Below are 27,932 nucleotides of genomic sequence, written 5' to 3'. Positions count from 1 at the left end.
GTAAGCCGAGTTTCGAGTAGCCCACTACCGAAAGATGAGATAGACTATTCACTAGAAACGTGAGATGTAGCATTTACTAGTAGGTGATCCAGATGAACACGGTCTCAAAGCACACTAGTTTTGTGTGAGAATAAGAGCCTGGAGCCCAGAAAGATATGTTGGAGTCAGGTACCTACTCTCATTTCTCCATAACCGGACAATGACAAGGTAAGCAAGATTTTGAAGCACAGCCTGCTCAACAGGTGGTGATGAATCTCTTGTAACCAATGGCCTTACTTGGACGTTTCATCACCTTTCAGGGCACCCACAGATCTCTAGGTAAGGTGTGTAAGGTAAGGCAGCGATGAATAAAACGTGCTGAAAGTGTAGGAAACTTCACGAATTGATCCCTGGCTTAAACGAGTATAACCTGTGCTTGCCCAAGATACGAAAGCATCTCCATATGAAAGATTCTTAGAATATAAGGTGTTAAGAGAAAGCACATTTCCTGTTGAGCTAACCGCCTTAGGTACCTAGGTATAAATGCTATCGTCATCATAATCAACTCGTTATTCTTACCCTAGAAGTGATATCATCTATCATATGCCCTCTCGTTTACTCAAATTGAGCGAACACGTGTCCCTGCGATCAAATCTTTGCCGACCAATTAAGCCCATCTTGAGCCGGTCAAGCTTTGCTCCTCGTAGACACAGCCACTGCATCGGGGCTCTAGGCCGCCAGTGATGATATGAGAGCAGCGTGATGAATCAGCTTTTGAATCTAGTGTGTTCTTATAAAGAGTGACACCTACACGGAATAATCCTTCTTCGCCCAGCGGGACGCGGCCAGACCGAGTGCCCCCTCGGGCATCTGGTTCTCCACTCGATAGGGAGTGGTTCCGTTAGTGTAGGTAATCGGCCTGGTGAAAATATACCTGTGTCATTAGGTACCTAGGTGACTGCTGGAATCCTAAATCTGAAATAGGTACATACTCCGGGTTCATTCGGGCATTCCTGGTCTTTTTGGTGGTATGAGTCTAGCAGGTCTTTCTTGTCCTCCCGGCATTCTTGGCGCCCCCAGTGTTGTCAGTGGAGGTGGCCAGAGTCTCGTGGCCACCTGTTGGGTTGACAGCTGCAAAAGTCTTTGGAGCGTTAGCAATCGTGCTGTCCGTCTGCTCAGCGATGATCTCGCTCGCCAAGTCTCCCTCGAGAGACAATTCTTTGGCCTGAGTCAAGATGCCCCGGGGCTCGGTGACAGCTTCAGGTTCTGTGACATACTCGGACTCGGCGAAAAGCTCAGCTCTGTCTTTGAATGTGTGAACTCCGCTGCATTCAATAAGATTATTGAAGGCAACGTGCATTTTGATAACGATGGTGAACATCCTGGCGAGTCGAGTAGAGCTGCTAGAATACACTGGTATTGGGAGAGGGTTAGATCTCGGTGCGATGTCGTTACCAAGTGATAATTGGTATTCTGTAGCTTGATGGAAAGGAAGAAGAGAGTTCGAGATCTGGGTTTGATTCCGAGAAGAGATATTTTATAAGTTTATGTCAGGGACTCGGGAGCAAGTTGGCTGACTGTCAGAATAAAGCAATGAGCTATTCACCCAACTAGACCGATAGCAATGCTATCATAGTGGATATCCAAGGTATCTGGTGAAGGTTTGAGACAGTCCCAATATGCTAAATGTCAAGTGAACATGTCGTTGACTTGCTGTCGATGCATTGCTCCCGCTCAGAGTCACTTACGTAAACGACACAAGTAACTCTTCAGTATTCACTGAGAGCAATAAGGTAGGATAGTTATTTCAAAATCCAGGCATCTTCTAGCCCGAATCTGAACTCGGACCAATGGCCCATTCATATTCCACTATGGGGCGTTGCTTGAATTGGAGTGGCCTGGCAGGGAGCAACTCAGAAAGACTTAGGTGTCTTGATTTTGTTGGCTGAAGATGAAGTGTAAATATACACGGAAGACTATGGCTTTAATTCGAGAGTCATTTGTCGATTTTGCGTCAGTCGGGTGAATTCCGGTCTAGAAACTTGTGGAACACAAACCAGGGCATCAAACGGATGAGAGTTAAGGTAGATTCTGTGAGTGATACCATAATAGTACTGCATGCTGCTCTTCAAACTCCAGAGATGGCATCTAAACACCATCAGTTTGCTCCCACAATGACCTCATCAATCACACCCACCAGCTGCTTTGTGGCCGTGACGTTGGGGCAATGACCAGTCTCCAAAACAAACGTCTTTACTTCCCTCCCTTCCTTCTCGATATTCGCCACCAACGACTTCTGGTATTCAAATGGCACCATGTTGTCTTTCGTGCAATAGACATAGGCAACCGGGTTTTCTTTCCAAGCAGCCGGACCTGTAACGGTATCCCTCGTACAAAGTCCATTCCAAACCGACACTAGTGAGTCGAGATACGCTTGCACCTCTTCCTCGTTTGACTCGCCGAGATCATCCCCAATAAGTGGTCCCTTCGCATCCCGGAAACTGAGCCCGCCATCCTCGTCGATATTAAATACAACAGGCATCGACTCTTCGTGCCCGAACTCGGCAATAAGCGCTGCCATGGATTGCCCCTCAGCCAGCGCAAAAGCACAGACATAGATCAGTTGGACAATGCCGCCTCCAAGTCCCTTCTTTGAGCGGGCTTCACGGCTGAGCCCATGCAGAGCGTTGGTGCCTACTTTGCCTCCATATGAGTGCATAATGATGACGACTTCGCGACCTGCCTCTACAAGGCTGGAGACGTACGACCGAAGAAGCTCCGAGTCAGTAGCTAGGCTAGAATTAGGAGGCCGTGCGCCGTTCACCGACGTCAGGCGAGGACAATGGACTTCGTAGTCGAGGGCTCGAAGGGAAGTGATGAGTTTAGTCATTGATGACGGTGTGTGCCAAGCGCCATTGACATGCACAATGGTTGGCTTTTGAGTTGAAGCCATGTTGGTGTTGAGAGCGTTGACTGAAATAGGCAGGGACTGTGTATGTCGTTTGAGGTGTCGAGGTCGGTGTCTTCATTTTTTGAAGGGGACAAGCCTCGACTTATATGAGTTTCACGGTCCTATCTGACTCGCATACACCCAGGATTATCGTTTAATAGCCAATGATGACTACTTGAGTGAGCAAGGCCCAACCGCATCTTCTCGAATAACAGTGTTGCATTGCGAGGCGTAAGGTAGGGCGGGGGGAAGGAACAATATTTGTATGACAAGAGCGAGATGGAACGCCAGAGACCGAGAAGACCGGACGCATAACCCCACTCCAACTCTTTTGTACAGATGTTGACAATTCTTTGGTCAGCCCTACAGCCCTATGAGGTCTGGCAGACTGTGACATGCCAAGCCAGATTCCGAGCACTCGGACTGAGACAGAAGACTGTTTGTAAGATAGCTGCTTGGCAACAGGGTAAGAGGTGCAGAGTTGTCTTCCGCACATTAATCGGCCACGCACAATCGCGGTGTTGTCAATCGAGGAATGGCCACCCGCCACTGATTTGGATGCTCGACTACAGAGTAGGTGTGGGCAATTCCGAGTATTGGATCGCTATGCACATGTTAGCCGGCGGATTGGGACAGTGTTGGGCTGTTGGCCGTTGGAGGAAGCATGATGAATCCGAGTGGCGTTTGTGGTCAGCCCTGTCATGTTGCATGAACTGTCTCCGTGGCGACGGCGTGGCTCACGATGTCGCACTGTTTGATAAGATGGATAAGATAACGGCTGATGCAGGGGTCCGTGCACAGCAGGTTAGCAGCCATGACGTGAAGTCGACGGAAAAACAAATTGTTCCGACTACCAATGTCTCGATATGCACCTCTGACGGGCGACAACCTATCGCTGACGTCGAAACAACTTCCAGAGCGAAGATGAGAGCCCCATGGTGACACTTACACCGAGCTGTGCAGTGATACTCAGGAACCGCCAATTCGACAGCCTTCCGCGACCATTCAGGCTTTGACTCTATACGGAAATGATCTTCATCGAAGAAAGCACCCCAGCTGTCGAGTCCCCAAGGGTGTGGGAGGAGCCGCAGTCAAAGCGGGGCGGCATGGATCCCTTTCAACCTTTGGACATACACAGACACACAGCACGACCAGCGAGGCTCGATCCCCAGTTATCTCCGACACGGTTACCTCAGCCAAGCAGCTATCATCTTTTCACGGCGGACAGCGCAACCGGTCATCGCTGCTCAAGGGTCGATGTATCTCGATGTCGATGGTGGCTGACCGCATGGGATGAACGCCTGTCTCAGTTGAGATAGTGATGGAGGGACGAGCAGAAGAAAACTTTGACTGAACGGCCAACGGAACTGCTTGGCACCTTTGCACACACCCTGCCCGATGACGTAGCGTCCTGCCGGTTCCAAGGCCCTGCGCATGCCGACTTTTTCGGGCCCTCCCAAAGAGGTGTCGCTTCGGAAAACTCTCCAGCCCCCTCTGAAGACTCCATCTTCCATGACCCCCGGGCCAATCCCACGCCCTCTCTTCCTACCCCTTTGCTGTACCTGGATACCGTGGATGTTGCCGAAGGGCCCGTACGGAATCCTTCCCCTTCCACGTCGTGTCCAAAACTGTCTCCGTCTCCCCCTCCCCCTCCCGCTCCTGTCATAACCTCAACTATTGCTGCGAGCCAAACGACTGGCTGGCCACTCACGTCACGAGTCTTTGCTGGAGCCGAAAAATATAACCCCCGTGCCCAGCATCAGTCTCCGTTCCACGCCCATCTTACCGTTTCATGCGCTGTGTTTGGTACCTCCCGTCTTCTGCTCCGTCTTCTGCTCCGTCATCGCTGAACCCTCCAAGCCCTAGTCCCCAAGACAAGGTGGGGGACGGGAAATGGTTGATGCGAGTCCTGTCCACCAAGCCAGCTTTGGGCTGACGGGCCATACGCCGCCAATACGGCCTCGTCGGTGTTGGTTGGGCATAGTTATCGTCGACCCATCCCCGCTTCCGCTGCCGGCCTGCTTCCATGTGTCAGCACCCAAGAGACCAAACCAACATATTTGACCGATCACCGGGCATCCTGGATTGACCGTAGTGTCCGAGGCCGGCTTGGATCGCGGTCAGCCCTTCTTTAAAGAAGATGGGCGACCCTCCAGCAACACCGACATCAGCCTCCGTCGATGCCAGCCCCTCGATAGCATCCTCATCCAGTTCCAATATCAGAAAGGAGAGAGGCGCCATCGCCGCACAGGTTCGGACCCTCATCCCCCTCATCACTGGCCAGTGTATGTTCTCTGACCCTGTCTTCAGGCATGCGATACCTGCCGCAGTCGAAAGCAACGATGCGATGAACAGCGTCCCAAATGTGGCACCTGTCAGAAGTTCAGGCTCGAGTGCAACTATCGAGAGCCCGTTCCCACCAAGTAGGCTCGGCGTTTCCCCTGCCCCTTTCTTCTTTGCCCTGTCCTGCTTCCGGTGTCGGTGAGCAACTAACGCGTGGTGCAGGAAAGACAAGACTCTAGTGGAGATTCTCGAACGGTTGAAGGGCCTCGATGATCGGTTGCTGAACTTGGAAACGAAAGTGGACGATTTAGGCCATCGGGGAAGCGCCGGCCCTTCCGCCGTTGGCTTCCCCCATCTTCAGGCACCCGACTATGCCAGTCAGGCTGGAGCTGCGATGATTGACCCAGCGCTGACAGCAGCACCATTTAACTTGCAGCACGATTTGTCTCGAAACGCACCGGTGGGTCAGAACCAGTACAAATATGTTTCCTCTGTTCACCAGATGCTAGGCTGGCCAGCGGTACAGCAGCTGTTTGCTTCGATCCAGGCGCGGTTGCCACACGTCAACTTCTCCTCGCTGGAGCGCGATGGAGTCTCGCACATGCTAGGAGTCCATCGCCCAGAGTCACAAGGGCTGCCTTCCGAAGGCACGATGCGCACTGAGCGTTCGCCTGGGCTTCTTACGACCTTGACCTGGGAAAACGTTCGGATGTGGAGCCAGGCTTACTTCGACACTACCAACCTCTTTTACCCTATTCTAGATCGCCAGTCCTTCATGCAGGAGACTTTGCCATCCCTTTACAGGAGCGGCTTCAGCAACTCGATATCCTCGACCATCGCCCTGCTGGTATTCGCTCTCGGGGAGGTATCGCTAGAAGGAAGAGAAGGGGCACCTGTGCACGTTTACAACGGACGAGCGAGTGGAGTGAAAGGGGGCTCGAAAGCGCACCCCCCTGGGCTTGCTTTGTTCAACGAGGCGAGAAGCAGAATGGGGTTTGATCTCACGGAGTGCAGTCTGGAAAACGTTCAGATATTCGCCCTCGCAAGGTAGGACACCCTGCCCCATGTCGTGTGTAAGCATTCCAGCCAGTTCTTAACAATAGTTTAGTGCATATTATGGGAGCTGCTTCTATCCGATGGTGTGTCTCTCCTAAACTGCAATCTGTTGGAAGGCAAATTGCTAATCGGCGCACAGGACTTTTGGAGAATGACTGCCTCCACCTCTTTGGCACTTCAGGCTCTCATAACCAGGTACGGTTCCTTAGGTTTGGGTCAATTTGATGGAATCGCTGCTAAAGTGGGTAGCAACCCCGGAGAGCTATCCTCACCGAGGGCGGACCTGATCAGGAGAGCATTTTGGCATTGCTCAATCTTGGAGACGTAAGTAGCCTGGTGTTTGTAAAGCTCAAAATGGTTCACTGACAAGAGCCCGTCTAGTTCTCTCAATCTCGAGCTGGGGTTCCCGCTAACCGGTCTTGAGAGGATGGAGAACACTGTAGGACTTCCGACTTTTAGCGGTCCTTTCTGTGAAGACGATGTCATTAGCAACCAACAGTCTCATTTCCAAGAGCATTTCGCCTCGCAGATTGTCCTGAGGCGGCTGCTTGTGGGATTTCACCACGCCCTCAGCAACAGTACTTCCCTCTGCCCGATCCTTTTCCGTGGCCTTTGCTAACTTACGACAGCAGCACCAATGTCCGCCCAGTTAGGCGGTGTTCCCACCCCCTTTACTTCGGCAAACAACAGCCCTGGCCTTAGCCAGATTACGATCCAGCAGCTGGCCCTTCAACTGGAACAATGGCGCGGCATGCTCCCTCCTCACCTTCGCTGGCAAGAGGATTGCCCAGGAGCCTTCCCCAGCACTACTACCGACATGTTCGGCGGCAGCACCCACACCCCAGCCAGCACGCCCATCTCCCCGTCCATGTCTCACACCAGTCAACCATCATCGCTACCAGCGGTATCGACACCAGCACCACCACTGATGTTCTCCACCGATCTCGACTCCCCTCCGGCTCAATACCCCTACGTCGTCGACGTCCAAGTCGCGCTTCTCCGCTCTCGTTATTACTACACCAAATACCTCCTCCACCGTCCCTTCCTCTACAAAGCTCTCCACTACCCCGACAGCGTGACCCAAGACGACGCCCTGGGCGCAGCCGAGTGCCTCAAGGCCTCGCTGAAATGGCCAGTGGCAATGTCCCCCACATGCAAGCACAAGCGGCTCGTGCCCTGTATGTTCTTCTTCACCCAGAACTTCTTTGGTATCTTGCTGTTATTGCATCTGAGCACGACGGTGCCGCTGTTGAGGAGGATAAGAAGCACGCTCTGCGGCGAGAGGTTTGAGATGGACGCGAGGGAGACGGTGGGTTTGTATCTCGACTGGTTGAGGGACTTGAAGTCTATCGACGGGGGGACGGCGTGGCACTGGGAGGTGGTGAGGGCTATTTATGGTCTGGAGGAGGGTTAGCCGGTTAGCTAAGAAAGTACCGCGAAGAAGGGCGGGGGGGAAACGATGACTTATTGTGGAATGGACTCCAAAGTAGAGGATGAATTGGATATTTTATTACATCACCTTCACGTTGTTCGAGTGATGGGATCAAGTGACACAGCTGTATAGTATATAAAGACGAGTGATCGACCCCCTCCTGTCTTGACACCACCGTTTTCCTGTCCTACACCACCAAACAGCTTGTTTGGATCACTGCCTTCCTTGCCTGTTCCCTAACAATACCACCAACAGCCTTATCTGCCCGCTTATAGACGCCAAGGAGTCCCATGCGCCATTACCCAATCATCTTCCCCGGACACCCCCCGAAACCTCCCCCCACCTTGCCAAAAAAAATGCTGACTAACCGCATTGTTATTCAAACCCCTTTTCGGACCCCTTTCCGCCTCCCCTAGCCGGTTGTTGTTTTGTTGTCGGAAAACCACGTCCACTTTTTTTTTTTTTTTCTTTTTTTTTTTTTTTGCGCTTTCGGAGCAGCCACCTCCGAACTGCTCTTTTCATAAACCGACACTCATACTTAACTCCACATCAAGCAAGAGGCCTCATGGCGCAACGGTAGCGCGTTCGACTCCAGATCGAAAGGTTATCCGTTCAAATCGGGTTGGGGTCATCCAACTTGGATTCAGATCTTTTTTTACAATCCCCACCATCACCATGATGGTGATGGCTTCACGAATTATTGGAAATGCGTTGACAAATCAGGGTCTCTTTCTCTTAAGTAATAGCGTCAAAGACGTGCAGGGAGAGGCGAGGTGCTGCATATTCGGAACGGGTATGCAATGCACAAATGTCTGGGGTGCATAGAGGTTGCTGAGGAAGCGAGGAGGTATTCTGCGTCTTTGAAATGTCTTTATTTTTGGTCAAAGATATTATCAAACAAATATACTTCCTTCAATTTCCCTTGTCATTAAATTCAATCATCTAGGTGATCCGAAATATCCACCGCCAATCTATCCTCTACACGCCTGTCAGCCATACTCGCTACCTCTGGTATCCCAAAGAAATACCACCGTCAGAAGCTAAGCACATGAGATATCACGAAACATGGGAAAGCAGGACAGTCAAGCATCAAAAATGAATGATCAATAAAACTTGTGCTTTTCTTCCTTGCTCAATTCAGGACCCCATGAGACTCCTAAACTCCATTGCTCTTCAACAAAGTATCATGCACGAATCCCGGTTCGACCAGTTCACCAAAAAAAAACAGCCAACATCAAAAAGCCACCAAACCCCATGGTCACCAACGTTGCTACCTCGCCGACGACGCAGACGAAGAGCCAGGCTTCTCCTCATCACCCTTCTCGGTCATGGCCGCACTCGAAGGCGTCGAAATGCTCGCCGGTGTCATCATGATCTCTCCACCCTTGCCAGTAACAGCCGCAGCTCTCTCCTTCTCCGATGGCTCCCGGGTGTTTCTGAAGTAATGATGCACCTCATCTGTCCACTCATCGTCACTCAAATCATCCATCCCAGTCGCATCACCACCCGCCTCCTTCTGGGCACGAGCTCTTTCCTTGCCCTCCCACTCCTCACGAATGTCCTCAATCTTCTGCCTGCGGTCCAGCTCAGGGTTGTAGTTCTTGCCTACACCTCTCAACCGCTCCCAGAGAGACAAGTGCTTGGGGTGAACGGCAATGCCATGGTAATCCTGGTCGCGACCGGCGCGGATGTAGGCCCAGCGACGCTCTTGCTCCTTAAGATCGAGGCCGGTGGTGTCAGGAAGGAAAAGCCAGGTAAGAAGCATACCCGCGAGACCGAACCATGGGACGACATAGAACTTTGTCTGAGTGTCAATGTAGTTGTACAGAACTGAAGCAAGCAAAGCACCAGCCTTGCCGATGCAAGCGCTGAAGCCGTGGGCAGAGGCGCGGATGGGCGTAGGGAAGACCTCGCCAGCAACGAGGAAAGTAACGCTGTTGGGACCGAATTGGTTGAAGAAACTCGAGAGGAAGTACATGGCCTGAAACGCCTTGATACCGGCCGGAGAGGTATAATATTCGTAGTTGAAGGCGGGGACCACAAACATGATGAAGCACATCAAGAAACCGACCTGCTGCATCATCTTGCGGCCATAGAACTTGTTGTCGATGAGGATAGAGGCGAGATAGTATCCAACAAGCGATACAATGACGTTATACAAGTTCCAAATCCATCCAGTCATGACAGACTCAGTCGGCCCGCTCAAGACAGCGATAAACTGAGCCTGGAAAAGCTTGTTGCCGTAGAAGAAGACGTCGTTGCAGAACCATGTGCCAGCCGTGGCAAGCAAACGACCGCCAAAGATGTTGCAGGCAAGGCGGAGGGAATCTACATCGTAACCTGTGACGTTGCTCTTCTTCTTGACAGCTGCGAGCTGGCGGCCCGCGTGCGGCATCTTGTAGGCACGGTGGTACACAAGCCATAGCGTACCGACAGCAGGGATGGCAAACGACACGCGCCAAAGCCATTGGGTGGTCGTTGTGCCGTAGGGCGGGTTGCCGTCGCCGTGGTGGAAAATCAGGAGGAGAATGATCAGCAAAGCCTGGTTGAAAAACTGACCCCAACCTTGCATCAAAAAGGCCATGGTGACCTTGCGTCCGCGGTGAAGACGGTCCTCTCTCGTAGACAGCTTGCCGGCGGAAACCGCGTTTTCCATCGATGAAGTAGCAGTAATAGGATATTCACCACCAACACCGAAACCTGTGATCACTCGTTAGCCAATGTCCAAACTCCCACCGGTTCTCTTCCCAAACTCACCATAGAAGAACAAACTCCAAGCATAGCAGATAACCCAGCCATTGAGATCCAGGCCCCAACTCGCCGTGATCATCAGCAAACCCACAAACATGATCGCAGCATCCTGAATCAACCCCCATCGTCTGCCAATCCAATCTCCAATAACCCCCACAGCCATCTGGCCAACCATAATACCAATAACCTCCAAATACGTCACCGAAGCAACCCAGTTGGCGCTGCACTCGGTCGCGTTCTTCCCCCAGCACTGCGGCCAGGTAGATCTGAACAGCGGCTCCAAATTCCCAATACTGAACAACACATAACCCTCCAATCCCAGCCCGGCACCAGGCAGCACCGCATTCGTCCAGTACCACGACACGGGGCTCAGCGGATCTTCCTTCATCATCCTGCCTATCGCCTTGACTTCCTCCCAGGCCTCCTTGTTCTGCACATTGTTCACAAACTTGACCCGCTCCTTGAGTGGGAGGTCGGCCCAGTACGTCCCCTCGGGGGTGTAGCAGTCGTCCGGGTGGGTGAGGTACGAGAAGATGGCATGTTGCTGGTCCATGCTGACGGATTTGGGGTAGTGTTCGTGCTCGTCGCCAGTGGAGGGGCCGTGGGGGACAGGGATCACTCCCGCCCCGGGGGCGTGGTGACGATGGTGACGGAGGAGGTCGGCCATCTGCCGATTCTGTACGTAAAAATCCCCCCGCGCTTTGGCAAACAAACCAGATGCTCAGGTTCGAGCTGGTGATAAAAGGAAGAGATACCGAGGATAAGGGTAGTTTTAGGGGAGGGTGTAGAAGAAAAAAATAAGGGAAGTGGGAAGGGGGAGAAAAGGTAAAGTTTAAAACCGAGCCAGTGTCCCGGCTAGTTCACTAGTCGTTCGTTGAGACTTGCGGAAGGAAGAGGGGAAGAAGGTGAAGAAGGGGAAGAAGGGGAAGAAGGGGAAGAAGGGGAAAAGGTCAAAACGTTTTCAACTTCCTTTTAAGTAAAGTAATCTCTTGGGTAGGTGTGGGTGTTGTGTACTTTGTAGAGGGGAAGGTGTGATGGAGCACTGGAGGCGGGAGAGGGGTCTTGATGGATAAAACATCCACTCCCTCGGGGCCAGTAGCGACGATGGCCGATGTGAGGAGGGGTGGGGATGTGGTTTTTTTTCTTTCTCTCTTCTCACGAAAGGAAGCTTACCGCAGGACAGGGTTTGTCTTGTCACGGGAATCTACGCAGCGGGCAGTGGCACAACGCCATGGAGTCTAAAGAGAGGGGCGTTTGGTCACTTTTTTGGCGAGTTTGGAGGCGTGGTATCGCCCTCTCAACAATTTCTACAACTTGCTCGACTGCCGGCCACCTTGCCACTCCCCCCATATTTTGTGCTCTGCCCCATACGGAAAGTGGTCGCGTGGGCCGCTTTTCAACGAGCAGCCGGGCGGCAGCTGCCAGTCGCTACTGATGTGAAGCTCCAAAGCTTTCAAAAAGCTTTGCTTTCAGGCCTCGGCACCAACACTTCTCTCGGCGGTGACTCGATCCATCTTTATCAGTCTTTACCGCCCGATCAGCTGGAAACTGATAGTCAAGGCCATCATCGTCCAATCTTCCCACTCAGGGGTCCGCACCCTTTGAAGAGCCTGCTTTGGTCTGCCACCGAGCTTCGCCTAAGCACCGGCCCCTACCTTCGCCTCCAAGAGTCAGAGCTTTAGACAAACTCGCATGGAATATTGCTGACTCTTGCTCGGCCTGCGCTCCTGTGGTGTTCGAGGCGGTCGAGGCAAGTCCCGTGCACGTGGACACTTCTTGACCCTGGTGGGGGCTCACGGGGTCAGGGATGGTCCTAGGACTGAACCCGCAGCTAGGACAGTTAAGCCACCCCCAAGAGCTCCCAAGACAACAACAAGCAATGTGCCAATGCTTTGCCAATGCAATGCCAATGATGCCAATACAGCCAAGTGAGCTTGTTTGTGCTTGGCTTTCTGTGCCACTCAGGTTGTTCTCATAGGGCAGACTGTGCAATGCTGATCCGGATGTTGAGCACGCGACACAGGAATATGCTGTCCGCCAGCTCCCCATGAATGCGGCCGAATATACAGCATGTTCGGGGTCACAACCCTACCATCCGTAAACTCAATAGCGGGCACCCTCGGGGCTATTCTGATCCAATAGTTTACACACGTGGGTGGACTTCGAGAAGGTGGGTAATATATGGTTGTTGGCCTGTGGGGAAGACGAAAAGGCGGAAAAACTTCAACGGAAGTCGGCACACACTTCACAGCAGAGGCCCTGTGTGATGTCATGTTGTGTTGCAGTCAAAAAATGTCTCGGCTGCTGCAAGCCACAAGGACCCCGAGCCGCATACGGAGAAGCCCGGCCGGCTAGTCACAGCTCACCTCACGCTACCCAACCCTCAAGGAGAGCGCCCCCTATCCTCCTGTCTTAACCCTACCCTAACTCGCCAGCTTCTCGTGGACAGGCCATCTCAGTGCACAGATACATCACCATCAGGAGAACAGCCGCTTTACAATCTAGTATCTTATATTATCACTCTCACCCCCCAAGCCCTGTGACCTAATCCCACGAAAGGTTACATCCTCTGCAAAAGCGTGCCTACTATCATCACACAAATCATTCTGCAAAGCACGCTCAAAAAACGGGGGATATGCGACATACAACATTCAAGAAGCACACAACAAAACCCGCAAAAGCTCAACTCATCTCAAATCAATTTGGTCAAACGAACCATTTTCATCGCCAAAAATATCACACTCCAAAATGTATCTGCTGTGCAATACAACGTTCAATCCCTCCTTCCTTCTCGGGCAACACATGTACCTAAGTCAGCTTGTAAAAAAAAAATTAAAAAAAAATCACATATCTGAAACAACACTACCATCTTCCTCATCCCAACTTCACTTCTTGATGCTCGACTAATCAACTCGTACACACTATGCCAAAAAAAAATAACAAATGAAAGAGCAAAAGCAAAGAGTTGGTTCATGATGCAGTCTTCAGTTTCCATCAAGCTTCCTTCCCGCCAGTAAAACGCCGCGCTGACTCAAAATGAAATATTGAGCGATGATATGTTGACAAGACAATGAAAGGAAATCTTGGGTTGGTGTATTTGTTATGTGTATGTGTGTGTTTGTGGTTGGGGTTTGTAGCAGCAATCTAAATCCCAGAAAAAGGCAAGACGTTGTCTCTATCGGTTACCCGCGCAGGGGGGCGAGGAGTCGGGTCTTCGTCAATGGACGCCATGAATGCCAAGGTCGAATTGGGACGGGGAGTCTCATCTACGTCGATATCTGCCTTGTCGACGCTTTCTCCCTCAGCAGCCGGTGGCGTCTCTACTCCCTCGTTGAGATCCTCCACCACCTTGGAAAGCGGCGTGATAGGAGTTGGGGCAATCTCCGGCGCGATACTCTCGGGGAATTCAAGCTGACCTTCATGATTCGGCGTGGCTACTTGTGTCTGAGGCTCTAGCATGCTGTCGTGGCTGTTTGCCCTCATCATCTCGATGCCAAGCTTGGACGAGGGCAGCTGTTGCTTAGCGCGCGAGTGTTTAGCAGATGGAGAGGCCGGGGTACGGCCAGTCCCCCCCGCATCCAGCTCGTCGTCTTCGTCATCAGCCGAATCAACATTGCCCTCGAACCTCCGTTTTTCGAGCGACTCGCGCCTCGCCTTTAACTTCTCAAAGGAACGCTGAGGCATCGGTCCTTTCTTTTGGAGCGGCGAGTGTTCCATCTGGCTTGGTGCTGATTGTTGAGTCACCAGATGAGGGAGCGTGGGAGACCTCATCGGCTCGCCTTGGCCCAACATTATCTCCTCGGCACCTGAGATGCCAAGTCCGCCGCCCTCTTCCCAGTCACCAGTGGCTTTCCTGCTGATCAGAACCGGAATGTCGTCTGTCATGACGGACTCCGAGTCTCCATATAGACTAGATGCGATTGAGTCCTCCCGGAAGCTGCTGCTCGAACGATTGGCATATCCAGACGAATTAGAGGTGGGGCTGTCCTCAAGTCGAAAGGTCTCCTGTTGTCGAAGACCCGAAGGAACAGGATGCGGCAGCGGCAACGATGTTTGAGTTGTGTTGACCAGCTGGCCTGGCATGGGCGCTTTCCACTGACAAAGTGAACAAAGAACCTCGGTTAACTTTGATGAGCTGATCGGTTTCTCGATGAGCGAGTCAAAGAGATAAGGCCCGTTCAGATCCTTCAAGTAGGCTGTGATCGCAACAATGGGAGTATGGGTGTTTGCATGCTTGGTCTCGCGTATCATACGGGCAACGTCCCAACCTGAAATCTGCGGCAACCTAAACTCCAGGAAAATGATGTCGAACTTGATGTCGCTCATGGCGTATCGAATGGCCTCAGGACCTGTTGATACGGCAACGGTACGGCACCGCAGCTTCTCCAGGAGTTTTTCCATCACCATGCGGGAGATGGGATGATCATCGCATATCAAAACGTCGAGAGCACGGAAAATGGGAATGCCCTCATTTGCCGCGATATATGACATGCGCCTCGAGCTTTGACGCCGTCGTTGAACTCTGAGCAGCGCATTGGCCTTGTCGCCCTCGTTGTCCGAGGATGATGGTGACATGTCAAATACTTGGCTGCGACGATTCTTATGAGCAGCCGCCAAGAAGAGATCTGCTGCCACCGGGCTACCTTCTTGCGAGCCCACCGTCAACGAACGGGAACGTCCGCCGACGGAGCTTCCGCTGTGCCTGGGAGTAGACATCAGGTGATTCGGCATTGGCTTTGACGGTGACGAGAGCGGCAGCGGAGGCAACCCTCCCCCACGACTTTTCACCGGGGACGGGGAAGCAGCAACACTAGTGGCCGCTTTCTGCAGACTAGGCGGAACGCGGGGTAGATCGAAGAAATTTCCCGGCTGCAGTGAACTTGTCGTTGTGGAGGGCTGCGATGTATTCGAGTTCGCAGAGGCCTTGCGTCTGTTCTCGCCTTGGCCTGCCACAAAAGAGACCAATAGGGGCGACGAAGGCTGGGAAGCACGACTGGGAGACGAGTTGGCGTGGCTCAGACCAGAGGGCGACTGGGGCCGTTGAGTAGCTTTGGCATTGGATAGCGTCCGCTGAACCGGATTGGCAATGAGGGGACTACCCTCAAGGCCTGTTCCGGGAGAAGTAATGCTGTTGTTGCTCGCTCCGCCGGGACTGATGGGTTTGTTTGAGCCCGCGAGAGCTTCTGCGCGCAGTTTCTGGATCACATCCTTGTTCGCCTTTTCGAGAACAGGCAGGTTCTTGAAAGTGAAATTCCCAAAGTCATCCGCGGCCACAGGTTCACTGAGCCTCCGGCTACTCTTGTGGTCTCTAACGTGCGGAGGAATGTGCAGAGGCATCAAACCACGCTTCATGGAGTTGACCTGGGATCTAACCCGAGACAGGGCATCGTGCGGTCGGTCAAAATTGTCGGAAAGGGGGCCACCGGGAGGGGGCGAGCTCTGATCCTCCATCTCTTCCACAAAAGACTGGAGCGTGGCGCCACGGGAGTCAAAGTACTCGGTATCCTCAGGGTCTTCCGGCTGGGGCACAAACTCGGCCTCATCCTGAAGCAACGTGTCCCAGTTCACACCATTGAACCAAGGATGATTACGGATTTCCTCGCCTCCGCTCTGGAACTTATCGTCCTTGTTAGCACCCAGGCGTTGGCTGGGATCCATACAAAGCAGCTTGTTGATGATATCTTTGGCCTCGGGTGATATCTCTGGGTCCATCTCAGGAAACGTCATTCTCCGGGCAAGAATGTTCTCAAATACCTGCTCGGCCTCACTGGCGTGGAACGGCGGGATGCCGTAGAGGAACTCGTACAAGATGCATCCAACGGACCACCAATCACTGGTTTCGTCTTGAGGTTCGCCTTTGATTGTTTCCGGAGCAAGATAATCCGGAGTGCCAACGAAGCGGCGGGTGGTATCTTCGGGGTCAAACAGAGCCCAATTTGGCGGCGCCATTGATGGCTGCGGAGGAGTGCCCCTGTGGGACTCGAGACCGTTGTGTGAAGTGACGTGGGAAAGGGAGGCAAAGTCTGGGGATGCGCCAGGCTCAACTTCACTCCCCTCGGCAGGGGAAAGAATGGCCGATGATGAGTAGCTCACTTGAGGATCAGCCAAAGATAGATTCCCAATCATCTGCGACAGTGCTTCACTACCGCCACTGTCGCTGCGCTGAGTGGACACACGACGTGGTTCCTGCGACAATGTGCCAAGGTTGAAGTAGGAGGGTGGCCCTAGGCTCACGGCGCAATCGCTAGGAGTCATTTGCGGCGTGGAGCCAGGCGAGTGGCTGCGGCCGTGAAGGTCCATGGAAGTCGACCTGGATGATGCGATGGATGTCGACCGAGCGAACGGTCCTTGCTTGAGCAAGTCGGGGGCAGCATCAGTGCCGCTGTTCAGTGCCCGCTTCTGCCTACCAATCAAACCCATCCGTGAAAGACCGAAGTCGGTCAACTTCAAGTGGCCCTTCTGATCAATCAGCAGGTTATCAGGCTTGAGATCTCGGTGAACGATTCCGCGGCTGTGCAAGTGCTCAACACCGAGAACAACCTCGCCCAGATACTTCTTTGCCCATTCCTCAGATAGACCGCCCAGAATCTTGATGAGTGCCGCACAATCCCCTCCGTTGAGGTACTCCATTACGAGGTAGAGGTAGTCTTTGCTCGAAAAGGTCCAGTATAGCTTGGCAACAAAGTCGCTTTCACCTTGCCACATCATGATGGCCCGTTCCGCTTTAACGTTGGTGACCTGATTCTTGGCGACCATGTCAGCTTTCTTGAGTACTTTGATGGCAAAGTACTCGCCTGTCGACTTCTTTTTGGACAAGTAGACGCTACCAAACGCGCCTTTGCTGATGGGCTTGATGATCTCGAAGTCTCTAATCGATGGAGGTACGGCCTTGGCTTGAGGCGCCAGTCGTGGCGATACAGGCGGTTTGATGCTCAGGGGCAAGTCCCCGGTGGATGCCGAGACAGCAGCCGAGGATTGTCTTCTGTGGTGAACATGATGGGGAACGCTCGGCGAGGTGAACTCGCTATGTGTGAGCAACGGGGACGCCTCAGGAGACACCAGAGCGTCCGAGGAGAAGGGAAAGTTACGGGGCTTGTGAATCCGAAGGGGGGACGACGGCGGACCCATACGTGATGGCGATTCCTGCCGCCGCGGAGACACGGCTCCGGGGAGAATCAGGCTTCTGCGATGATGTTGTCGCGAACTTGCCTGCCGGCGGAGATCACTGAACTCGGACATGGGCGAGTCTGTCCGCGGCGGCGGCCTTGACGCCACGGATGCTGATCGCAAGCTTCCATCGCTGTCCGCACCCGCATCGCTCTCAAAAATCATTGATTCTCGTCGAGACTGATTCGCACCCGAAAAGTTGGCTGTGGCACCTCGGTGAGATCGCGGCGTTGGGCACTCTCGGGGACTGCTTGATCTCGTAGAGTGGACAGCAGATGAACGCCGTCTTTCAGGATCTTCATCAATATCTGCATTTTCTAATGCCAAAGCCAAACCAGAAGGGTGCTCATCAAAACTTCCCACAAAGATATCCTCCTCCCCCCGAGATGGCGCAATGACGGCAGCCTCGTCTTCATCCTCGGTCATGTCACTGAGGGGATGTCCAGAGGCAATCCTAGCCGCACTACGCAAGGCTTTATCGATACAGTTTTGAACGATAATGGCAAACTCGACGCGAATTCGCTCGGCATACTCCAAGATTCGTCGGTGACGGAATACGGCCTCCACCTTGTCCCGAGCTACTTTTTCTGTATCACTGCAAAGCAGGGCAAGCCCCTGCTCCTGTTCCAGTGTGTTGGTTCCTGGGGTCTCCCACTGTAAAACCTGCGTGATATGTCCTTCCGACTGAGGGGACTGCGTGCGAATTTCACCGTCTGGCTGGGGCGACTCCTTGATGGCCGGCGTGCTGATTTCAATGGCTGTATCGCAAAGATCCAGTAAGAGCTCAACAATCCGGACCTGCGGCCTGCGCACGGCGAAGGACCGCGCTCGCGCATGTCCAAATCCAGACGATCGTTCTCGCGACCGACCTGCGCCAAGGATTGGCGATGATGTGCCCGGGGAAGAAGTAGCCGAGGTAGGCGCCCTAATAAGCAACCCTTTGTATTCAGCAGCCAATGGCGGCGATGGCTCCCCTACCAAGGAGCGACTTCGTCGAGTGTCTCCTAACGCGTCGAGAACCTTGACAATCGCGCTCCTGTGCTCGGTCAGATTTTCTTGCGCCATCTGAACATCCATCTCAGCTCGATGTTCCTGCAAGCAGAGGTCTGTGTGCTTCTCAAACCACCACGGGGAAATCTGACGTTCGCAAATTCGGCAAAGAACCGGAAGGGGCGGGGGATGGAGGGCTGGATCGTCAAGTCCGGATTCTGCGAGTTGGGTCAGGTAACTCGCCAACACTTCAGCGCCGGACCCGAGAGAATCAACGATAACCGGTGGTAAATCAATCTTGATCTCTCGTGGGGCTACCCAGGGTCTGATCATCCACATGCTCTGAAGAGAAAGCATTAGCGCCTGGGTCGAGAAATGGCATTCATCTGATGCAACTCACATGGCTTTCTCCCTCAGACGCACCACTATACACCATGATACCCTGGGCCTCTAGCTCAACAGTAGGGAGGGGCATTTCCTCAGCAGGCTCTCCAATCATCTCGACCGGGTAAAGCTTTGCCATGGGCCCCAGCTTGACAGCAAATCGTATAAACTGGCTGCGCCGGTCATCGTCTTTCATGTCCTGCACAACCTTGGAGAAGATGGTCGGGTCTTCGCTGACAACAAGGTCGGCAATTGGTGTTCCAATGACGGATTCTGGTGGTGTCCCAATCACATCAACCCAGGATGGGCTCACCCATCGAATCGTCCCATTGAGGTTAAGATCCAGAAGGACATTGAGAGTCTGCTCGGCAGCCTCTCGGAGCTCCTCTCTCTCCTCACGAATGTTCTCGCTGAACGATCTCTCCATGCCGCCGGCCCGGAGCGAGTTCAAGGCCGGCGGGGCCAGCATGTTGGGTGGAATAGGCTCTTCTTCCATTGCAGTAAAGTGGCTATTCTGGCGGCTCCTTATTCATTCGACAACATTAACAATTGTAGACTGGGTGATATCCCTCGACAAGTTAATCTGAAGGGCTGGTGATGGATGTAGATGTACACGATAGGCGAGAGGATGGACTCAAGGGTATCCCCTGGCGGTTGGGAGGTTGAGCATCGAGGGGCTTTCCGTTGTAACCTGTCTCTTTTTCTGGCCGGCAAAGAACGTTGTTTGTCTGTCAAGCAGACGGTGAAATTGGTCGTCGAAGGTTTCTCAGCGTGTGGCTGGTAGTTGGAGAGCAGCCAAATGCTCGCAGGTGGGGCCGGAGCAGGGCAGTAGAGGCCCAAGATGCCAAAAGCTAGAACCCAGCACAAGCCTGAGACATGCTGTTCTTGACGTGAAGGTATCGCCGCCGTGGATCGGGAGTAGGTGGTCGTTATTTCGCGCTGGCTTGGAAGTGCTCACTCTGGGGGCATGGACAACAGCAAAGAACCACTCGCTTTGCCCGAGAAGACAGGCTGGGCTCAATGGCGGCTCTAGGGCGGGCAACTGTGGAGCAGAACGACCGCGGGACCACGTTATCGATAGCAGCTAGAGCACGTACAGCACGCACGCCGCTCGCACGCCCTCGGTCACGGTTTGCTGTGGGCACAGGCCCAAGGGACTGTCGGGAAAACGACTCGATCGCGGGGCTGTGATTCGGTTCGACGCGACAATTCTCAGACAAGGCGGGCAGCAAGACACGAAACAGCTGCGGGAGGAGTCTCCCGGCAAGGATACGGCCTGGCTGTGCTGGCTGTGTTGTCCAGAGGTGTCGTCGTCGTTGACTCGGGCTCAGGTGGATTTTGTTGTCCCAGCCAAAGTTTAAGTGGGGAGGTCCTTTGTTTCCTTGGCCCTTGGCAGGTTTGTCTGTGGGTGATTGGCGAGTTGACGGGTGCGCGTGGTCAGCGGAAAAAAAGCAACCTTACCGACCTGTCCGGCACCGGTGCTGTCTGTGTCTGCGTCTGTCTAGGTACCAGGTGTCTGTCTGTGCCACTCGCTTCTCACTTCAATCTGTGGCTCAGGAAATTCTATCAGATTATCCCCATCCAGAATGTTTGTCCCCGGCTTTGCTTGCCATCTTCTTTCCAAGAGATAGGAAAGAAGCAGTTCCTGACGAAGCGAGTTGGACTGACTGGCTCTCTTGCTCTTCCTGCGTATGCGTGGGGTACCGTTGAAAGCGGGGAAGAAGCCGGTCTTGTCCAATCAGCAGTGCGTCAGCTGCTGCTTCCAGGATGTTCCCTGGCAGTATCAGTACCAATTATGTGCTAGCGGGTGTTCCGCGAACCAAGGTAGTGCTACAATTTGGCAGCTTCAGTCTCAAGAAACAAAACAACAATGCCAATTCAGCCCGTTGCCTTGGTCTGAAGGAGGAGCTCAAGATAGCCATAACACGGCTGTTTTTCAGGTTGTTTCGACCCCTTTTTGCTGTCATGCTTTCCATGCCCAGGGTCTGGCTGTCGGATTGGAGTGGTCACTCAGTTTGGCACTTGGCGGGGTAAAGTCCCCCAAACCCGAATGTGGATTTGGCCATGATCTGGATCTCCCACCACAACAGGAGCACTGACCACGCGTGTGGTCAGCAATTGGGGGCACTTCAAGACAGACTCGGAGTTCTGAGAAATCGTTTCCTTGTGTCTTTGAAACGTTCAACATGTCATCGCTCAGGTTTTGATTACCCTCTCCTGGGGTTTGCCGAATTGCTGTGGGCCGATCAAAAGAAACGACACGGTTGAGGAAACAGATCTACCATCACAACAAACGTCACCCCCTCCATCAAGCCATTCGTTGGCTGATTCTCTTTATCCTGCATGATTTTTAGTCGCACGAGACAACCAAATGACACCGGATCAGACCCAGTCAACGTCTATCCAGCCCATGACTTGCTTTCTTTACCATTCCCGCTGGCAATAACCATATCTCGGCCGATTGAACAAGCTCCCGTCACTTGCTCCTCTAGATTGGCTCTGCAACCCGAAGACCCCTCCTTTTTCCCCAGAAATTCATCTAGACCGCCTCGATCATCGCTCGATCCTCAGACAAACGCATCCACAGATGACTTCATAGGCGTTCCTCAAGCTGTGTCGAACTCGAAGTTAGCCCACAGACGGACCCCTCCGCGTTGCCAATCGAACAAGTTCAGGGTGGAATGTCTTGGGACGCACAATGGCCAGTCGGGAGGGGTTGGAGAGCATCCCAATCTGGAGCCAAGAACTTATCACTGCTGATGCAGCATGCTTGATGTAGCAGCAAAGTTGAGTGCATTGTTGGGATGAGAGGTCGGTCACCGCTCCTGTGGGTGGCATTTCCCTGCAGCAATGCAAGCACGCCGGGTGATAGTCTGATGCGGAGTTTCCAGCGGTGCCCGCAGCAAGCAACAAAGAGTCATCGTCGTTTTGTTGCAGCGTCCCCTCCTGAGGCTATTGAGCTGCGTTTCCATCATACTATTGAGGCGGCTTGATGGTGTGTCTCGGTGGAACGAGTCTGCATACACAATGCAACCCAACACATGGCATACGAAGGGCCCTCTCGTCCATCCCACCACGGTCTCATCCGCTCGATGCCTTTTCAATTTGGATTGTCGCTACCCAAGCACAGCACAGACGGCTCTGTCAAACTTTGGGGACGACTCGGCTGTCTATGAGCGTTGGATGGGTGACCTCACCCAGTTCCGTCGTCACGGCTTTGCTCTGCTGGAAGCCGTTGGAGATTTGAGACTTCAGCTGACATCTTTCTTCCTATCTCTTCCTCTATTTTGGCCTCCCTGTCTCCGACGATATGACGACAGACATCTGAACAGTCGATTTTTCAAAAGGACTGCACATCCCTTAGCCCCACCAGCCCTCTTTCAATGTCGCTCAAAATGAAGTGCAGAACTTCCACAACTACTAATAATCACCACCACGTGACGATGCAATTGACTCCTATTCCCCTTAGTTTACCCCTCTTCCCCCTCAACCCTAATCTCGATCGCCCGCTTGCACTGGGCTCTTTCCCGTAGGTTGGTCCGCGGACAACCTAAGCGGACTGGGCTTTGTCGCAACCCCAAAGGTTCCAGACCCTTTCCCGACTAACCGTCACTCTTTGACGATCATTGCGGGATAAAAGGTAATAGGCGTTGCTGCACATACGCTTGTCGGACACTCAAACAACTTTGATTCCCCTTGTCTCTACCTGTTACACACCTGACAAGCCACAAGCGAAGACCCTGTGTAGGTAATAGTAAGACATCTGATCCCCATCGACGGCCTCCCCTCGTGATCCCCCACTTCGGTTTGCTCAACTTCAGCTATTGGAAGCTGCAGTGCCACCGTACCTCGACTGCCCACCCCAAGCTCGGACGACTCTTCTTGCTTATTAGCCACCTCTACTGGGCCAAGCAAAGCTGTGGTCCCGGTGGCCTTTTCCACAGCAGAATCAGCTATCTGGTTAGCTTTGCTGTTTGGTGCTGTTGTGGGACATCAGGATGCTATAAATGTCTTAAGATTACTGTAGACTTGGGCTCCCCCGTTTGACGATGGCTTCAGCTTCGTGTCCTGGCAAATGAAAAGCCATGGACACAAGGTAGTCAGGCTTCAGACCACCACAAGACGGAAAGGTTTCCCGGGAGTCGCTGGATCACAACGGTTTCTAGGGGCCCTAATGCCATCCAAAAAGACATATCACATCTCCCATTGCATAGCTCACCGGACAGTTTTCCCCGCTCAAGGACGTTGGGCTCGCAGTTGGGGGCGTCATGATCAATAACGTACCGTACCACAGCATACCTTCGTTGAACCCCCAGTCACCCCATCATCACATTCACCACGTTCACATGCTCATCTCATAGCTGGTCTCAGTCCATCTTGCAAACTGGTAGCAATGGTTGTGGTGATACAGCTTGTAGGCTACGCCAATCAAAAGTGAACCAACACCTTCAATAATCCAGGACAGTCAAGAATTCCCCACGCTCACGTTCGAGAGTCCTCATCCACCACCCTCCCCATCCCCCCAAAAATCCCGTCAGTCTTCCTCAGCACATCCACACTCGCCCACCTCAACCTCCTCGCCTCAAGCCACCTCCCCTTCTCCACCCACCTCTGCTCCAACCACTTCGCCAGCCCGGCCGCATCCCCCGGCAACTCCTCAATGGGGAACCTCCTCACATGTACATGAAATCGATACCCCACCCCCCCTTGCTCCCTAGTCAGACTCAATTTCGGGACTGCAATCGTCTCCCACATGGTCGGCGCCTTTTGAAACTCCTCCCCACACTGATACGCCAACGTCAAATCATACACCGCCTTGACATGCGGCGCCTTCCTCAAATGCTGCACCGTAGCAATAAATCCCCTCGTCCTCGGATAGAGCAGATACTCTGGTTGGGGTTTGCTATTCTGCCTGCACCAGAGCCGTGACTGGAGGTATTTCTCCGGTGTAAACCGTGACCCTTCCGAAAAGGATACCAGCCCTACAAACATATCATTAGCCCCTCATCATCATCATCAACTTTCCCCCCAAAGAAACCTCACAAGTCTTCCACCCTTCTTCCTTCACCCCCCTGAAAACCCTCTCCAACTCCCTCTTATCCCTCGTCCACTCCCTCGTAACAGTAGGCATACCCATCCCCCATAATCCCTAACCCAAGAACGGAACCCACTTCAACCCCGCCTTTGCAAAATATCTCGTGTGGCCTCCCATGTTTGCTTTATCAGCAGCAGCTTGGACAAGGTAAAAGTCTGACCAGGCGACGTGGTTTGATATGACGATGGCGGACTCGTTTGGCAAGGGGGTGTCGCCGGAAAAGGTGATTTCGGCGCTGTTGATCGCAGTGAAGATGTGCTGGATGAAGCGGTAGACTAGCGTGCCGGCGATGAGGGAGCAGAGGGTGTGGATTAAGGAGGAGGGGAGGAGGAGTTTGGCGAAGGGGAGCAGGAACAGGGTTAGGTTGGCGAGGCCGGTGGAGAGGAGGAAGGGGGTGACGAGGAGGAGGCCACGGAGGGGATGGGGGAAGAGGGTGGTGAGGCAGGTCATGGTGTTGGGTTGTTGGCTGTATGGATGCTAACAATGAATGATGCAAGGTTATTGTAAAGGTAAGATGGCTGTCATCAGGCTTGAGACCAGCTGGCTGGGTGAAGGGAGAGAGGGTTTGGCGATGCTCGGAGCACCTTTGTTTTCATCATGGTGAAGTGTTCGACCATGGGCGGGAAGAACACAGCTCAGGAAGGCACGGCTAAGTTGCGTGTGTTTTCCAAGGGCAGGAACTCCCAAGTGGTAGGCAGTTGACCTTCCAGGCATCCAAGGTAAAATAATGAAGTTCGTCAATGAAGAAGTGTTGATCCACCAGGTTATTTACGACGCATCATGCACGCGCACCAAAAGGCAGCCGTCATGACTCTAGCTGTAGTCTACAAGGCCGCCGCTCCATCAATCAAAATGAGATAGCGTCCGTCGAGACTCAGGAATACCCTGGCCGGTCGTTAGCTTGAGACGGCAATATCTTGGCCGTGGGTTAGGTGACAAGCTTGGTGTTTGATCGTTGCGGGAGCGCCACCAGACATAACCCCTGTCTGACTCCACGATTGACCTCGTGTGATCTGCTCAAGGCTCCCATGCCATCTGCCCCATTCTCTACAGCAGAATTGCTTCCAGACCTTGAGTAGAAAACCTATTATATACCAACACATCAATAACAAACTCACCGTACTGCCTTCCTTTTCGAATCACTGGTGTTCTCCTTGTGCATGCTTCCAGCGATAAGACGCGATGCCAAGGAGATACGCAACCCTCATCGCCAAGTTTTCTAGCGCTTCGTGGGGGTCGCCTCTCTGGCTTCCAGAACAATAATCTTTTGATTCACATCATGTTGCTTTTCAAACACAAAAAGACGATGCCGTCTTCAAAATTGTATGGATTCAAGCTCGGTCTCGCCTACAGAAACAACCAAACTCCACAATTCATTTGGCCTGGGAATCCCTGCCTCAGCGAGGAATCCGCCAGCCTTGCCCACAGTGGGATCTTAACTCCGCCAAACTCAGGTCCTCTTCAGCTTGGAGACTGGACAGTGATACCTCGCCGCAGCTCGGTTGGAAGTCAGCTTCGGCCTCTTGTCCAAAACCATCCAACCGTCTCATCATCTACTAGGGGGAGACTTACCGAGGACTTGTCCGTGTCGCAATACATGTATTCTTTCTGAAGGCCTTGATCGAGGCTAATCAGGTTGATTTTTTTGGCCTCCAACATCGTTCCCTCGGCACCAGTTTCATGATTACTTAGATGCAGATAAACTGCACCCCCAAATTGACTGCCAAGCTCAGGCACGCCAGCTCGCCATTCCAAATGGACCCCGCATGAAGTAGGCGCAGCAATCACCACCAGGCGCCTCCCACCGTCGTTGACGACGGAACCAAGTTCGCAGAATTGTTTACCACCATATTTCCCATCGTGTCGATTCCTCTGCATGACTTCCCGAGGCTTTTCCAACACAAAATACGTGCGTGTCTTGTTTTCCCAAATAGCCCTCGTCCTCCTAAAACTCGACGGCGTTCAAGTCGGCGCATAAGCTTGCCTCGGGCCCCCCAACATCTTCGTCTAGACCAGATCGCATATCTGTGTATTGTCAATCTTCCCACTGCCGGCGCGCTTCCGAAGCACCAAAAAATACCAGTTCCGAAGGGCCACGAATAGCATTTCCCAGTCTTCCACACCAACAGTTACGACAGTAACAACATGTCTTCATCGTTGTCGCCAGACGACTACAATCTCGATGCTGGACCCTCGGATCAGGACACAGGCCCGCTGTCTTCACTGAACCTCGAATTTCTGAAAAATATCACCGACAAGAAGTCGACAACGAAGGCTGGGGAGCCTCCAAAGCGTCGAGGACCCAAGCCCGACAGCAAGCCTGCGCTGACCAGAAGACAAGAGCTGAACCGACAAGCGCAAAGGTAGGTGTACTTTAGAATCCATGGTTAGCAACACAGTCTCTGACCACTGTCAAATTATAGAACACACCGAGAGCGCAAAGAACGATATATCAAGGCTCTCGAAGACGAAGTCCTTCGGCTCAAAGAGGCGTTCACTCATGCCTCCCAGGATAAAGACCAGCTGGCTGAGGAAAATCGCCAGCTCAAGGCGCTCCTAAGCCAAGGGGTGGCTGTGGGTGGTCCCAGTTTGTTGGACGATTCTTTGAGCAACCCAAGTCTAGGCTACGAGTCCGGTCCCGCCAGCATCACCGGGAGCTACGTGCCAATATCGAGCAATACAAGCAACTTCACTGCGTCGCCCCTCCCAACCGGCGGAATGGGACACCAGAGCGGCCCGTCACCAAACAATGGGGGTATGGGAGGGTTCGAGAACCAACCGAATCCGAATCCGAATCCGAACCTCGATTATGAGCAACTTGGGATCGATTTTGTGTTAACGTAGGATATCCCTTTCATGTTGTATCCATGTGTGCTTGCCTGTTTACATCGCTTTTCTGTTCCTTGTACTGCCCCCACTTACCTTGCCATATGGCTTTGCGACCAGTGGGAGGGCGGAGGCTCAAGGATGATGGCGTGAAAATATGGTAGCCGAGAAGAACGTCAAGCTAACCACTCCGCCACACCTTCTCGGCAGAAGAAAATAGGCTCGAGAGACCTTGCATGGAACACCTACCGTGGCTACTTGACCGAACTGTCGAATCGGGCGGAGTCGAACCCTGCGGACATGCTCTCATGGCATCGTGCCCACCCGAGTCGTTTACCCGGATGGCCCCTGGGGTCCCGTTTGGACACAACGACAGTGGAGAAACCAAGACACACAATCATGGTGTCACCGATCATGGCCGTACTGGAGAGCAGCCGCGTACATGGGATTTGGCAAAGCCCGACTTGGCAACGTTGATGAACCTCAGCCAGAAACTGAATCTGGAGGGGGAGATCACACCTGTAATGGCGTGGGGGATGGTGGTGACGCACCCGGGTGTTAATATGTTGAGGATGGAAGATTTTAGAAAGCTGGCTGATGAGTTGGCTGGCAAGGTTAGGTGTTATGGGTATGTTGATTCTCGAGTACTTCTTGGTCGCTTGCCTTCGGCTAGTTACGGTGCTGTTAGAGTATGTTTGCTGACATTTACGCAGGTTTGGTTCTGTGATGGAGGAGTTCGAGGTTCGAGATGCGCTGGAGAATGTTTTCTCGACGAAGTCGGAGCTTGTACTGGGATATTGACATTGGTTGGGATCTACAGAGCTTTGGTGTTTATTTCTCGGGTGTTATCGAGCAACTTGGACGGCGCACTGTATTAGATGTCCCTTTTGTTACTTGTGAAGGTATTTGAGTCTGTAGAAAAGTAAATAGTGTTTTGGGGACATGGTTTCAGTGTTTGTCCTTGTGGAAGTGGTTAGTATTGTCTCCTGACTTGTTATGGACAGAATAATAGGATAGCT

At 52.9% G+C, this 27,932-nt stretch overlaps 6 protein-coding genes and 1 non-coding gene across 7 annotated transcripts; 2 read left to right on the top strand and 5 right to left on the bottom strand.

The window, feature by feature from the left end:
- Nucleotides 1-2,137: 2,137 nt before the first annotated feature.
- Nucleotides 2,138-2,932, bottom strand: QC761_117940 (uncharacterized protein; the record flags this gene model as incomplete). Its single annotated transcript, XM_062875083.1, has 1 exon — nucleotides 2,138-2,932. One exon carries the CDS (start codon nucleotides 2,930-2,932, stop codon nucleotides 2,138-2,140), a length of 795 nt encoding a protein of 264 aa, XP_062738314.1.
- An 883-nt stretch (nucleotides 2,933-3,815) lies between these two features.
- On the top strand, nucleotides 3,816-7,722 carry QC761_117930 (uncharacterized protein). Its single transcript, XM_062875082.1, has 8 exons — nucleotides 3,816-5,180; nucleotides 5,240-5,352; nucleotides 5,435-6,259; nucleotides 6,321-6,351; nucleotides 6,408-6,463; nucleotides 6,518-6,592; nucleotides 6,650-6,846; nucleotides 6,901-7,722. Exons 1-8 carry the CDS (start codon nucleotides 5,070-5,072, stop codon nucleotides 7,680-7,682), a joined length of 2,190 nt encoding a protein of 729 aa, XP_062738313.1. The 5' UTR covers nucleotides 3,816-5,069; the 3' UTR covers nucleotides 7,683-7,722.
- Nucleotides 7,723-8,259: 537 nt separating this feature from the next.
- Nucleotides 8,260-8,331, bottom strand: QC761_0020380. The gene has a single exon. It is a non-coding gene; the product is annotated as a tRNA-Trp (tRNA).
- A 639-nt stretch (nucleotides 8,332-8,970) lies between these two features.
- On the bottom strand, nucleotides 8,971-11,118 carry QC761_117920 (uncharacterized protein; the record flags this gene model as incomplete). The annotated part of the gene is made up of 2 exons (XM_062875081.1): nucleotides 8,971-10,400; nucleotides 10,458-11,118. The coding sequence occupies 2 exons, from the start codon at nucleotides 11,116-11,118 to the stop codon at nucleotides 8,971-8,973; spliced, it is 2,091 nt and encodes a 696-aa protein (XP_062738312.1).
- A 1,780-nt stretch (nucleotides 11,119-12,898) lies between these two features.
- Nucleotides 12,899-21,915, bottom strand: RIM15 (rim15, signal transduction response regulator). The gene is made up of 2 exons (XM_062875080.1): nucleotides 19,009-21,915; nucleotides 12,899-18,950 (listed from the first exon to the last, which is right to left on the bottom strand). Exons 1-2 carry the CDS (start codon nucleotides 19,486-19,488, stop codon nucleotides 13,596-13,598), a joined length of 5,835 nt encoding a protein of 1,944 aa, XP_062738311.1. The 5' UTR covers nucleotides 19,489-21,915; the 3' UTR covers nucleotides 12,899-13,595.
- QC761_117900 (uncharacterized protein) lies at nucleotides 20,984-27,714 on the top strand (the record flags this gene model as incomplete). Its single annotated transcript, XM_062875078.1, has 4 exons — nucleotides 20,984-26,450; nucleotides 26,511-26,927; nucleotides 27,134-27,541; nucleotides 27,627-27,714. Exons 1-4 carry the CDS (start codon nucleotides 26,233-26,235, stop codon nucleotides 27,712-27,714), a joined length of 1,131 nt encoding a protein of 376 aa, XP_062738309.1. The 5' UTR covers nucleotides 20,984-26,232.
- On the bottom strand, nucleotides 23,015-24,537 carry QC761_117905 (uncharacterized protein; the record flags this gene model as incomplete). The annotated part of the gene is given in 3 exon segments (XM_062875079.1): nucleotides 23,015-23,974; nucleotides 24,036-24,141; nucleotides 24,160-24,537. The coding sequence occupies 3 exon segments, from the start codon at nucleotides 24,535-24,537 to the stop codon at nucleotides 23,475-23,477; spliced, it is 984 nt and encodes a 327-aa protein (XP_062738310.1). The 3' UTR covers nucleotides 23,015-23,474.
- Nucleotides 27,715-27,932: the final 218 nt, after the last annotated feature.

Source organism: Podospora bellae-mahoneyi, assembly GCF_035222275.1.
Source record: "Podospora bellae-mahoneyi strain CBS 112042 chromosome 1 map unlocalized CBS112042p_1, whole genome shotgun sequence".
Lineage (NCBI taxonomy): Eukaryota > Fungi > Ascomycota > Sordariomycetes > Sordariales > Podosporaceae > Podospora > Podospora bellae-mahoneyi.
Note: the sequence above shows the minus strand (reverse complement) of the source record. Positions and strands in the feature narration are given on the sequence as shown.